General features: G+C 40.0%; 1 protein-coding gene across 1 annotated transcript in view; it reads right to left on the bottom strand.

Moving 5' to 3' along the window:
* The window catches only part of CNTNAP4 (contactin associated protein family member 4), a 222,802-nt gene that overhangs the window by 14,188 nt on the left and 193,832 nt on the right, over positions 1-14,782 (bottom strand). The window contains exons 18-21 of the mRNA XM_072967746.1: positions 4,434-4,673; positions 2,754-2,978; positions 1,199-1,332; positions 261-348 (exon numbers count right to left, since the gene is read on the bottom strand). Coding sequence (XP_072823847.1) covers positions 261-348; positions 1,199-1,332; positions 2,754-2,978; positions 4,434-4,673 — 687 coding nt within the window. The remainder of the gene's footprint in view (positions 1-260; positions 349-1,198; positions 1,333-2,753; positions 2,979-4,433; positions 4,674-14,782) is intronic.

Here is a 14,782-nt window from a genome sequence, read left to right as displayed (position 1 = left end):
GAGCAGTGTGGTGTTACTATCAAAGGAGAATGCTTGCTCCTCTTGCAGAAGTCCTTCCTCAATGATTACACACACCTCCAGGAAAATACAGTTTCTGCCTTGATTATCATGCCCTTCAGAACTGAAATAAGGCAAGAGAGCTTTTCATTCACCTTTCAGCGTGATGAATTTGTATGTGGGGGGGGGGTGTGTTTGGAACATGACTCTCTGATGCATGTGTATGCAACGCAATTAAGGGAAAGGTCTCTCCTTTTACTTACCTAGAATCCGGCCCAGAACAAGAGATCTGACCGCACTGAATTCTGTACCTGATGCCAGGTGGACTTGTCTCCTCGCATCCTCGTCAATCTACGATTGTTACATGAGGTGCCAACACCCCAACGGGTGGCAATGTTGACAAGAGGACAGGAAGCGAAAGGAGGACAAAAGAAAATGATAAAACAGGCAATTGTTAATATGGCCCCAGAGGTTTAGAAAAACCAAATGTAGAGTTTAGCCATCTACAAAGGTGAGCATGATTTTCTGTACTATTTCTGTGCTACCCCCAGATACCACTGCACCCCACCTTCTAGCCCTTTACCTCACTTTATTTTTCTCCACTGTGTAAGAAGTCCGAAATTGGGAAAACCAACAAAAAGATACAAGTTATTTTCATCTTGATATTTTCACTTAGCTGGCTATTTTTACTTGGGTAATCCAGCTAAGAAATTTTCTTCTATGTAGAGAGCTGAAACATTCGTGCTTTCTTCAAAAGCTGGCAGGATGAATAATTCCACTTTCTCTGCTGTAGTTCACATCATTTAAAAAATTTATTCTGGTATTGCAGTCATTAATTTCTGTGCTAGAATCACAGCCGCATTCATACCCATCTGAAGTAAGCTGGTTGCATGAGAGTAGCCATGGTCCCACCATGCTACTCTGCACTAGGATAAACTAACTAAAAGCATTTCCCTCCTGATCAAAGTAAAACAAATAGAAAAGTTTGGCATTTTAATGTATAAATACTAATAATATATTGGACAGAATCTTACTGCTTAAAAAAACTGAGCACATTTGATGGTCTGTCTATGATCTGGGCATGAGTGGCACTGAAAGGATGTCTTTGTTTCATCCACTCATTATCAAATTCCTGCTGCAGGTCCTTCCTGCCGGGGAGTCATAACTGTAACCACTGCTTCTGCTGCATGTTCTCTGTTACCTCCACAAACACCACTGCTTCTTCTCTGCGGATCTTTACGTGGTGAAGCTGCCCATCCGCCATGTTTTTGAAATCGAAGTTAACAACATCGGGTTCTTGATATCTGTTTAGCTTGTACCTGATCTGCAGACTTCCTGAAGTAGGGGGGAAAGTTACATTTTAGTTAAAATTGTATTTTAAAAACTACTTTTAAAAACTCAGAGTCCTTTTTCTATTGTTTATTAATTTCTTGGGAAAATTTCACAATAGTTCATTTGGATCTACCCTTTCAGCTTAATTCCTAGAAGTCAGTTTCCTTGTGAAAGTGCGCTGTTTTCAAAATCAAGACCAAACACGCTGCTAATAAGCAGGCTCCTTCCTGCAAATTAAATATTTATTTGTCAAATATGTGACTAAGTACACGCTAATCTTTGTAGTAGCCTCTAACCTAAAAAAAAAATTTAGCATATTATGAAATGCGAAACTACTGTAGAATATCGCAGTAACATTTTGTTTCTGTAATCTTACCTTTCAAAAAAACCGTATCTACCATTTCTGAAATGCAACTGATTAATGGAATCATTATAATCAAATGTAGTTTCACTAAAGATGAAAAATAATTCCCAGTGGTCACAGTCATAGAGTTCGGAATGAAATTAGGGTAAAATGAATGGTTTTAAGCCAAACTTACTATTAGAATTAATGCCACTCACTTAATTGTCTGCAAAGATGTCAAAAATTTACTTCACAGGATGTCTTCCAGCTTAACAAAGAAAATGTCCTAATATATAGATTAGCTTCAAGCTCAAAATGTATACAGTGAGGAGAAATAAACTTATTGAACAATGTTATTTTTATTTTGGTGTTCAGTGCCCTGGGGCCATATAAGATTTAATTGAAATGACACATTCACATGTTTGTATGTTCATTTGTTTTCCTCAACCAGAGAATTTATTTATGAAATTTTAATCTCTAACCCGGATAAAAAGAAGAGAACAGTAACAGTAAGTGGCTTTCTGAGACAGGACCTCTGTAGCACACACGCGTCCTAAGCCGCCCATCACCGCCCTGCATGGAGCACTAGCATTTCCCATGACGGTTTTATTGCCTAAAATTGGAACCAACAGATGATTTTGTGGACATTTTCTTATACATAATGCTAGTTTGTTGACATTCCCTCAAAACTTCTCTACTTTGTTTTGAAGGAAATATTCGTTATGTACAAATAGGCATCTGATTTCAAAATGTACCACAAAGCTGACACTGACACTCCCAAGGAATAGTAAAGAGATTCTAGCAGTAATAAAACACAATAAATATTTTCTATACATAAACTAAAAAGTCATATTGAATATGTTAAATTATCAAAATGACAAAGTGATCAAGGCATCTTAAGTGCTTTAAATAATCCCTTTAGATTAAGTTTAAAGGACAGCACTGAAAAAACAACCCTGAATACAAAGAACAGGCACACTTTCTCCTGCTTGTGGTTTGAGGAGCAAGAACACGAGAACCACCCGTCTTATCACTGATCTAATGTTCTAGTTCAGTGTCCTCTCACCTGACAAGCACTCACCATTTTTGGCGATGATGACCGAAAGGTACTCTTTATAAAAGGAGCTCATGTAGAGCAGTAAGCTTGGCGTCCGAGTCGTGCGGAAGCTAAACCTGATCGTCTCTCTGCTTAGCCTCATATCGCCGTGAAACGAAGCAGCGTGGTTGCTGGAATTTCTACTTAAGGAGTAATTTTCTTGAAAATTGTAAATCACAGATGAGCCAGATCCAAAATAGGCAGAAATCTCTGAAATGATACGCACATTTTATGTGAAACAATTTTCAGTACGGGGATCTTGTTTCAGTTATATTAACTGATAGTTTCTAAATTAACGAAATAATTATCCAAACTTTTAAAAGTCATTTTACTTAAGTGAGATTAATATCCCGAATTCACACACACACACACACACACACACACACACACACAAATAAATCTGCATAAAAATGAAGATGCTGGCGGGAGGGGAAACTGGTCTGGGACTCCCTGAGTTCTGCCCGGTCTGATACTGTGATGTCAGGGCAGCTGCTGAACGTGAGCTGTGGATGATGCTCTGGGTGGCACAGCCACATCTCCACCCCCTCAGCACTTCAGGGGCTTTGTCTGTCTGTTTTGCTAGTTTTACTATCTATGATATACACTTCATACCCAGTGTAACATGCGGATGCACAATACCGCTCCTGATTGCACTTCAAAAGATGAACTGGAAATCATTTAGATTCAGAAAATCAAGGCATGTGCTTGTGAGGACGTGGTCTCAGTTCTAACTTCAAACGTGAGGCATGTAGAATGGTAGCAGCAAGTGTGTGATTTGTCACCACTGGTAGGTTTTTAAAGGATAACTTACTCTTGATAAAAAGTAGATGAACAGTGCATTTTGGCCAACTTTCTGTTAAATAATCCCAAATGCTTTTATTGCAAATCAGGGATTGCTTCACTTTGGAGCCAATTTTTGTTAGTCTCCTTGATGAAAAGATTCAGTAGCCCAGAAATGCTTAAATAAAGCAACTGAATTAAACTGGATGACAGTTTTCTATGAGGAACCACGAATGTGTAACAAACGTTTGCATATTCAGAGAAGTCTGTTCAGAACGCTGAGTACTACGCTCATTTCCTTCCTTCTTTCATGACACGGATCAGAGAACAAGACTAGCTGGAAAACAGTCCACTGTTTTACTTCACCCACAGACAGCCGGCATTTCATAGAGCAAAATGCCTGAGAACCTCTCTTTTTTTGTACATCAATATTTAATGGAAAATTTATTTATATTCTTGGAAAAAAAATTTGTTTAGTAAAACAACAGATCTTCCTAAATGTCTTTGCATTGTTGACCATCTTCATGAAAAATAACAATAATGCCTTTAATGATTTAAAAAATGAGAACTACCCTGTGGGACACATTGTTGACACATGGATTATTTAAGAGCATCAACAGTAGATTGAAAAAAAGCAGACTGAGCAGCTAACACTTTACAACACTTATAAGTGACCACTGGGTCTTTATCATCAATAGACACTAGTTTTTAAATAATTGAGGCAAATATTTAAGTAATGAAATGTGACTGGTATAAAACAGGTAATTTGCAAAAAAAAATTTCAGAAGTGGAAATATTTTTGTTTGAAATAGCTACACAGAGAAGCACTACTAGAGGTTTTTTCATGCTGGATAGGTCCCCCTGTGGGTACCATGTCTCACCCACCGTCCGAGCAGAAGGGCCCCCTGTACGCGGACAAGGCGCAGTCACAGGAGAACCCGCGGGGCTTCTCCCTGCACCTCCCGCCGTGGTGGCACAACTTCCCGTAGCTGCTGCAGTGCCCTCGACACCCCGGCTCCACTCCTGGAGTCACTGTGGCTCTTTCTTCCAGGTCCAGGGCCACTCCATTCAACTGCAGAGACCGGATGCATCCCAGGAAGCCCCGCTGTCGGGTGGCCGTTCCACCTAAAAGGGAAATACTGCAAATGCAAACACGTTCCTAGGTGTTTCATTCAGGATTTAAAGACCAAACAAAACTGAGGCCTCACAGGGACCGGCCCCAACCACAGCATTAACGGGGAATGGCCGAAGTTAGATGAGCCAATATAATTTGGGAAGCATGATCTGTGTGTGGCACAATGTTAGAAGGATTCAAAAAGATCAAAGAGAAAATATTGATTCAGTTTTTCCCAAAAGTTGAATGTGTCACAGATTTGTTTTCTAAAAGCGTTTTATTAAACTTTACATTGGAGACAAGTCTCTTTACTTCCAAGAACAACATAAAGGCTCTTTCATTCCAAATAAAAGTGACATGCATTGATATTCTTATGTAGAAACTAATTTTTTCCTGCAATTTTAAATAAGCGTATATTTGTGGGTAAGCGAAGTTTGTCTTTCACGTTGAAACCCGATCCCAATGCCAGGACAATTTTAATTCAGTGAGAAGTCCGAAGGAATCCTTGAGGTTTTCTAGCTTGACTGTGCAGGGTGTTGGTCCTTGAGCTGTTATCCTTTCATCAAAAACTCACAGCATCAGACTGAGCACCAGAGTATTTGCTTTCGTTGGGCATATTTCCCAGTGAATTTTCTCTAAGAGTCAGACCAGCATTCATTATTTTAAGCTTGGAAAGATTCTCAGCAACATCGGGAGAGGGGATAAATGAAGACACACAGTGATGTAACATGTATTGACTGATGTATGGCAACATGCATTTATCAAGCCGCCCGTGAGGACATTTACAGCATTTGGGTAGAAACAGACCCTGCTACCTTAAGGCAGAGGTTCTCAAATGTTAAGGAATATGAACCGCATGGGAATGCTCCTTAAAAATACAGGCTCAGGGACTTGCTCCAAGAAATACTGACTGTGTGGGCCAGAAATATGGCTGTGAATCTAAATGGTCAATAAGCACACAGGTGAATCTTAATCGGTCACTTGCCCCCACGTTTAAAGCACTATCCGAGTGGGAATGAAAGCTCTGGGTGTACCTGCCCATCAGTTTGTGCCCAGCAGTACCATAAATCAATGCTCACAACTCGAAGTAGGAACACTGTGTCCTCATGTAAGTAATCTATATGTAATTGTTCTGCATTATGATCAAGCGTTTTCAGGGAAAAAAAAAATCTAAATGGCTGATCTACTCGGTTTACCCAGAGGCAGGGGGATGGTCATGGGACCTCTAAAATGGAGCTTGATCTCTGAGCAGATGCCGGTGCCTCGCTGCCAGGATCGTATCCTGCTCTGTCCCTGTTCTCGTCCTAGAACGTGTTCACCGCCCCCCAGCACCCGCTGCTGCTTCATGTAGCCACCTCCTAATCTGGTCTTAATTACTTAACATCTCCTCATCCTCCAAGATTAAACAGTTTTTTTAATTTGTATTTCTAAAACAAAACTTGGCCAGGAAGACCCGAAATAAATCGGTCTTTGTCATCATCCAGCAAGCTTTACATTTTAACAGTTTACTCTGTATATGATCAGCATCTCTCCATCAAAATGTACAAGGACCGCTTCGATCACACTGTAACCCAGCATACAGAACACTGCTGTGCAATAACTATTTATAATAACACTAATTATCGATTAACATTAATCATAACTAATTATTAATACTCAATTAATTTACCATTAATTAATCATCAACTCACTGGTTCATTAAGCCAGATTGTACCTTAGGAGTAGGAGGTGGAGTTTGGGGCTTCACAGGGTGAAAAGAGGAAAAGCCTTTCTTCAGAGGGATGCTTGGGTCCCTGAGACTGAGAATATCGATAAAGCTCAATGAATATTTATGAATAAATTAACTCTATATTTTGGATAATGAAATACCATGAAGAGGCAACTAAAAGAATTCCTGAGAACTTTGGACTCATGGTACTAATGCCATTTATAATTCAGATTCATAGACATAATAGTCCCTATTCAAATGACTGTATTTAAGTGTCCGTATTCAAGTGGCTTCAGTTGACATAATTTGTGCCTTTTCAATGAAGAGTATAAAAGTCTTGAGGATGTGGGTCATATTTCCTATTTACAAACCCAGATGAAGTACGATATGGAGCCAGACCTCTTACAATTCCAGTGACGTGGGCAAGGCTGGCCAGGAGCTGATTTCATCCCGGAGTTTCAGAACAGTGGACAGTCTTCCTGTTGCCTTTGTCCTACGTTTACTCAATCTCCTGCCATTTCTGAAGTCTCTCTTCTCTCCTGATCTTCGGGACATTTTCTCTTTCCTTCCACCTCAAAGCTGCTGCTAACTCGACACCGTGAGAATGTCTAGGGCTCAGAGTCAAGTCTCCGACAGAGATTCTTTCGCCATCCTTGCTGGAGTTTTTTTTTCTGAGTAGTAAAGTCATCCTGAAGCCTTGCTTTTAGCTTTGGCCCAGGAACTCTTTGGAGGTGGGCCAGATGCTATGAAGTCTGGATTAGAGGTGTACTTCTGGTGTATTTCATTTACTTCATGTTACACTACTTTAAATCATGGTGTAGAGTTTACAGTACACAGGAACGTTAAATCACGATCTGCTATGCATTTATCACTCTGAAACATCCAGTCTCTCTGATTTAGGGGCTGATCTCAGTCTGCCAGTGACATAATAATAAGTAAATAACCCAGAGTCCACCAACTGAATACATTCATTTTCATCCATTCCAACTCCTTCATTCTTGTTTTCTTTTGTTTTGTTTCACGTGATAAGAAACTAGAGGCACAGAGAAGTCCAGGAACTAGCCCATGAGCACAGCTGAGAAATTTTAGAATAAACACATCTGGTTAGAAGCAGAGTTAAGACTAGAACCTACAGTTGGCCTTTTGTTACAAGACACCCCTTTCCTCTCCAAACCAAAATATGATCAAAGAAGAAAAGTTCCATTTTCTTCTACCGTGCAGATCATTTTTGGTTTGAATGGCACTTCAGTTCTGTAAGGTTTATTCAGCAGCCCTTTGCCAGACACTGTGTCTGGCACCGGAGGTACTGAGTTATATGCAACTGACCCTACTCTCAAAGCTCTCACGTCTAGTAATAGATGCAGACAGGGAAACACATGATCACCACATGCTGCTAACGGCAGAGACAGATACAGATGGAGAAGAAGGTCAGAGGATGGGGATATTCACAGGAAAGCATACGCACGTATATGTGTGGAAAACAAGCTAAAATAGTATCTGGGGTAGGGAGAAGAAAATCAACACAGCTTCACAAACAGGACTTCTTAATTCTGTACTTTTTAAGACTCAATGTCTGCCTCATCAAATTTTAAACTACATTTCAAATTTTCCAAGAAAATGTAATGTCTAATTAAAAGTAAACATTTGCAGCATACACGTAGTGAGGGTTTTTACTTCACCATTAGGTTTCAAGTTAATAACCTTTTATTTTAAGTTGCAACTATTCAGGAAAACGTGGCTGATGTAAATGGGATTGGGCTTGAAAGCTTAATTAAAGATCCCAGTGACTTTTCCGGGTGAGAGTATGTCCAATTAAAACGAGCTGCAGTTTGATTAATTGATTCCGGATGTTTCTGCTGAGTTATTATGTTTGCAACTGTCTTCCAATTAATTTTCTATCAATTTACCTGCCATACTATATCACATATAATGGATTCCGGAACTTCACAAACACAAAGTATTTTGTGAAGCGAATGCGCAGCCTTCCTGTGTGGACGGATACAGGGGAACCTGCTCCCTTACATAACAGTATGGGGGTGCAGCACCCACCAAGTGCTTGGTGCTGAGTGGAGACTGAGCTCAGTCCTCCTCTCATGTTCATTACCCTCAGGAAGTTGGTCTCAGTGACAGATTCTATTGTCACAGAGTACAAGCTGGCTCTTTCCTATGCCAAGTTTCTGCTACTTTTGTGGCAGGAAGACCTTTCATTTTTTAATGGCAAGTTATTTATCTGCCGTGCTTGAATATTATTGAGGAGTAGTTGGAAACAAAGGCATAATTTGCCCAGAGGTCTTAGAGGGAAGAAGAAATCAAGATCCCCATACCTCTCTTTAAAGTCCAAAGTCACAGAAGCTTGCCTGGCAGGGTACAGGGGCTCCCTCGGACCATGGCACCATGCACAGATGTGGCCATAAGGCCCTGACCACAGGCGACTGGGAGCAGGAAAGTGAGGGCACACGTGAGCTGGGCCCAGGGCCAGGACTGTCGGGGAAAAGGGGTCTTCGGCACATCACTGTTGGATCTTTAGTCCTGCCTACCCAGCCATCCCCTACATCTGGCGGAGGATGCAGCCTTGCAGAAACAATGGTATCAGTTAGTGTACCGAGCTAGGAGACTGGAAGCCCTGCTGTAACTTTGCCATGGAATGTTCCTCATTCAGCAAGGTCCCAGGAGGGCTGGGAAGAGGAGGCCTGTTCTGCCTCATATTCAAAGGACTATACAGTTGAAAGAGGCAGCTGGTGTAAGCAACCATGTCACAGGCAGAAAACGCAGTCTTCTTCCCTGAACCAAAGTCAGTGTGAGCACACGTCCTGGTGGGAGTAGCAGCAGGGAAAAGTGGGTCTCCTTAGACTTAGGGCCATGGCAGCTGTCCGGTTTGACCATACTAAGGTCTGTTTTAAAGAAATGAACTGTTGATGGTATTAGCTACATTCTCTGATCTCAAGAGATCCCATTTGAATTCTGATTTTAGTCAACAATCACTCAGATTTGCTCACTGGACATTGAAAAGTGCACTGGGAACTTCTTTGGCTATTCATGAAAAAGACGTCTCAAGGAGGGGAGAAGAAGTTAACTGAAATAAATGATATGATTACATTAAAGAGAAATATGACTTATTGCACTGGACTTTGGTAATGATGGAACATATTTATGACTACAAAAGAAAATTAGTCAAATAAAAATTATTCAAACATAAAGTTGTTTGGCATTCTTTTCCTATAACTATATTTTAGCTTATCAAAAACAAAACAAAGCAAAAAGAAAAAATGTAGCATATAATAAAGAACTTCTGTTCATCAAAATACCTCATTGACAATGTGCAAATGCAATCCACAGAGAGAAAGGAAAATATCTGCAATAAATTCATCTGAGAAGGACTCATCCAAAATATATAAAGAATTTCTACAATTCTTTTTTAAAGCAGACAACCCTGCAGAAAATGGGCAAAAGATCTGAACAGCCACTTTAGAAAGGAGGAAATCCAAATGGTCAGAGACTGGCAGTGTCTCCTGATGCTTGACATATGCGGATTTTACGACCCAGTAACTCCAATCCTGGGTACACACCCACCAGAAACACAAGCATATGATCACCAACAGACCAGCACAAGGATGCATTTGTAACAAGCAGCCTTGAAAGTACACGAATGCCCATCACCTCAAGTAAATAAACCTTAGTACTGGCGCTGCCAGTGTCCCAAAAGCTCCCCAAGTGATAACTGGTGTGTAACTAGGTTGAAAATCAGCCTTCAGAGCTGCAACATGCTTAGGGTTTAACATTATGTATGTTAAACATGGCATTTTGTGTATGGCGTTTAGAAATGTTTTGCTCCGGATACTCAATAAATATTTGCAGATTTGATGTAATTCAAATGCAATGCAAATGACTTCTATGTCAGGAGTCCCTACCTCTCCTTCGGGTCCTAGTCCCAAAGAATTGAAATGAAGTTTGCCCCATTTGAAAACCTGTCAGTGAAAGAATTTAGGCTGCAAACAAAAATTGCAGAGCTGGTTGAATGAAAATCAATTCAAGGCTAATTTAAGATGCTTCTAAGAAAAATGCTGAGTTTACAAGCCAAAATAGAAAATGACCACTGTCACATTTGAGCTTTAAAATATGGATGGATTCTTTCCTCTACATCATTTCCGTGGTTGGAGAATGTCTGTGGACGTATAATCGCAGCAGTGACCCTGCACGTTGAGTGTTAATGAGGTCAAGGGCAGATGTTGAATACATGAATTGGCATCGTGTTGCTAACCTTAGGTTTTAAGGTAAGGAACAGCACCTCTGACTAGGACTATTTAACAAGATACGGCATAAATCACACACATACAAAAAAGGACAGAATGAAAGAACATGGAAAGGTCAGTCAAGGCCCAGTAGCACAACTAAGAGCACAAATGGAGAAAGAGGGGCTACAAACAGAAGGCGAATGAGCATTTTCATTGTGAAAAGCACTGTGCTGGCTGAGATCACCTGGGGACGGGAAGACATGCATGGCGTTGGCACTTCTGTTCTCATCTATCACACTGCGTTAATGCCAGCTTTTCCACATGAGGACTCGTGTTCATGGTCTCCCCACTCCTTCATCTTGCATGCCATTCTACAGCAGAGTCAACAGTAACTGTGCTAATGCTGGGAACTACGTGGACTGTTAACACCTCTCCGTCTTATAACCCTGTGGTGTAGGCTAACACTAGCTGAATCTCTGAAACTGTAATTTCCTTATTCCTATGTCAACCGCCAGGTATTACTGTTGCCCAGCTGAATCACATTTGTGATCATGCTTTCTATTTATTTTCACTGATTTTTGCTCAGAAGTTAAAGCATTAGTCTTGCCTCCGAGTTTCATTCTGAGATGTGAACACCCTTTATGACTGATCTTTAGGGGAGAGAGTGAAGCAAGCAATGGAGAAAATACACTGGATTCTTCCATGTTCTCTTTCTGCAGGAGTCACTTCTGAGAGACCGCCAAAAACTTTAATCTCAAAAAAATGTAATGGTGGCACAGAGCTGGAGAATAGAACTTAAATCAAAATTAACATATATTCAAATACCTGCCACATTTTACTTGTAGATAAAAGTGTTAAAGAAATTCTTTCAAACATATTTCTACATCATTGAAATTCCTAACGTTTCATATTTGCAGTACCATAAAATAACTTTATTTGATATTTGAAATATTCCATAATAGTTTTAGTGTATTCTGTCATATTTGTTTACAAACAAACATTTCTAGCTGAAACTACTAAATGCTGGAGTAATAACATAATCAAACTTAAACTAACTGACACTAACTTTCAGTTTTGTCCTGTGTTTATAAAAATTGTGTTTCCATGTAATTTAAAACATCATCATCATCATCATCATCATCATCATCATCATCATCATCAGTGTCAGTTCAAATGTTTTTATTAGGAGAAAAAAGTTATGCTGAAAACTGTAGACTTACTCTTTGTAATCACATTTATCTCACTCATTTGTCCTGATACCTAAATACAAATGATAGTCGTTACGCATACTTGAAAATACTGATTACTCATAATTATTTTTAATATGGATGGGTGAACTACAAATTAAACTCTTGAACTTGTGAGTAAGGGAAATGAAACTGCCCTTTAAAATCTTAACCAGAAAATCAATTATATTGGATTAGAGCAGAGATTCCCAGTCACCCTAGGAGTCCCTGGCTCTGAGCTCAGACTTAATTCCAACAATTTGAAGGAACTAACAAGTATACGGGGGAACGGTTTTGAAGAGAAGGTCCTTCTACCTCTGACTTGTGCTGGCACAGAACACACAAAGAAAGATGCCCGATTTCCTGGTGAGGGTGTGATCGTGGGGCGGGTGAAACCTCAGGGAAGGAGAGGACAGAGGTGGGAGACTTTCCCCGGACTGTGAAGAATGACCAGAGGTCTGCAGCCTGGCTAAAGTATAGTTTGTATTGTATTTGTGGAGCCAGGGAACACCTTCAATCACGCTGCAAGTTAGGACAAAGGAAGAAAACCAGAAAAACTAACTTCAGTTGATATTAAAGACTGAGAAATGACGTGAGGAACCTAGAGACCTTGCTGACAGGTATGAGCAGGAGTAAGGAGTGGAACACCGAGAGCAACAACCGACTGGTAGCAAGCTGTGCGCACCTCGTTTAACAGAGGCCGCCTCTACTCATCAGGGACCCCGGCAGCCCGGCCCCCACCGTCCCACACAGGGACCAGTGCCGCAGCTGCTTCTACCCTTTCCCTCCACCCACTTTCCTCAAGGCGAGAAGAGAGACCACGGAAAGGGCAGAGTAGGTTACAGCACGCGTCTGCCCTTCAGGGTGAAATCCACAGCCCCTGCCGTGGCCGCACAAGGCCCAGCACGCAGCCTGACCGCGCGCCGCACCGCCCTTCCTGATGCCCCTCAGCCCCCACCCCTTGCTCCTTGACTCCCCAGAGCTCATTCCACCGCCTGGAATTCTCTTCCTTCCAGTGTTTACAGGGTTCCCTCTTCTGCTTCTTTTGGCCTCTGTTCAAACGTAGGTTCTCAGAGAGGACTTCTGTGAACAGTCTTCTTGAAATAGAAGCCCCGAAACCAAATTGTTGCCTGATGCCTCACTCTACTTTTTACTTTACTGTATTTATCATTATCAGACATTATATATATATATGAATATGTATATGTGTATATGCATGCTTGCATGTGTGTGTATTTTATATATATGTATATATATACATATAACTTTTTGCTCTATTTTGTGTTTTGTTTTTTTTTTTTTACTTTTTAATTGATTGTCTCTTGTCTCTTCCACTGAAATGTACTCAGGAAGGCAGAGAACTACTTTTGGTCTTAGTAAGTGCTACGTCAAGTTACCTGCAATTATTTCTGTGTTGTTTTTTTTTTTTTACTACTTTTTCACCCATTTGGCATTATAATTCAGTATAATCTTTTAATTATAATTTAAGTTCCATTGAATCTTTCTACAGGGAAAAGATGTTTTCATCTAGAAATAAAAACATTCTTATTTGTTAGTTAGTAATGTTGTGAATTGACAAATTACTATTTTGTCTTGTACAAGTTATTTTATGAACTTGGTTGGGGCCCCTTCCTAAGAGTGGTCCACCTGGTGGTAAAGATAAAACAGACCTTATGTGGCCTCTTGACAGCCAATGATGTGCCTCTATTTAAAGCTGCAAGCCTCTTTCTTAACATGGGTCTGTCTTTGAGTATTATCACATTAATCATTTCAATTTACTCAGTCACCTGTGAGGAGGAAGCAGGGAACTGTACAAGTACAGTTCTATTAATAGATACCACTTTTTTTCCCAGAGATCTTTCTTTCTGCCTTTCCTTTTTAATTTTCCATTACTTTGACTTAAATATAATAAAGATTTCAGTTTTTAAAACTTTCAAGTAACATGATCGCCCTTGAATTTAACACACATGGGAATGTCAAAAGTCTAACCAACTGCCTCCACAGATGAAATCTCTTAGATTCTTATTAAAATTAGAACACATGATTCATGGCAAAAGACTCAAGTCTCTTCTAACACAGTCGTCTGTATGGTGCTGTAATAGGACTTCTATCCATTACAGCTACCTGGAATCAAGTCAAGGCCGGATTCCTATCAGACATAATATGTAGGGGCTCTGTTTCTCTGAAGTTAAGATTCATACCAAGAATGAAAGGTCATGCACAAGTAAACTGCAGCAGATTTCACTGAAAAATTCGAGGACTGTTTCAGCCTTCTCAGTTTCTAAGAATAGTAAGGCTATTTTCTAGATACTGACAGGTTTTAAATTGCCATGCCTTTTGTGGTGGCCATCTCTTATTTTCTGTAACTCGAGAAATATCTATGTCAATTTCCTGACTGAGCTCCTAGCATGTTATTAAAAGTTACGTATTTCTTCTCATGTTTCCTTTATTATTTCCATGCCCTTAAATAAGTCAGGGGAGCGTCCACAAGATCATGATTAGATTGCCTGTTACACCGCCTTACTCATAGAAGCTGTTCATCAAATATTTATCAAGTGAAAGAATAAGTGATAGAAATAATAAGTACGTTAGTTCATTAGAAATCTCAAATACGTCTTAGTCAAATATGTCACAAATAAGCTTCATCCTCTGCAGTGAGAGAGAGTCAGTGAAACAAGGCTATTAGGCCACAGAAGATGTAATGGGGATCTGATGAATTTTCTTCCAGAAGGTAACTCTTACAGATGCTTGAAATACACTGTTTGATAATCTAGAACTTACCCTGCGTGATAGTGCTGCTGTGTCCTTACTTACATTAAAATACATGAAAAGTGATCAAGTAAGAGATAATTCCCTGAACTTCATGGTTGATAAGTTCTGTAATTAGCAAAGATGCAAAATTAAACAAACACACCCAGAAGGATTCTGTTATTAAGTCTATAAATACAAGTGAA

Source organism: Vicugna pacos, chromosome 9 (assembly GCF_048564905.1).
Source record: "Vicugna pacos chromosome 9, VicPac4, whole genome shotgun sequence".
Classification (NCBI taxonomy): Eukaryota; Metazoa; Chordata; class Mammalia; order Artiodactyla; family Camelidae; genus Vicugna; species Vicugna pacos.
This window is presented reverse-complemented; position numbering and strand designations above follow the sequence as displayed.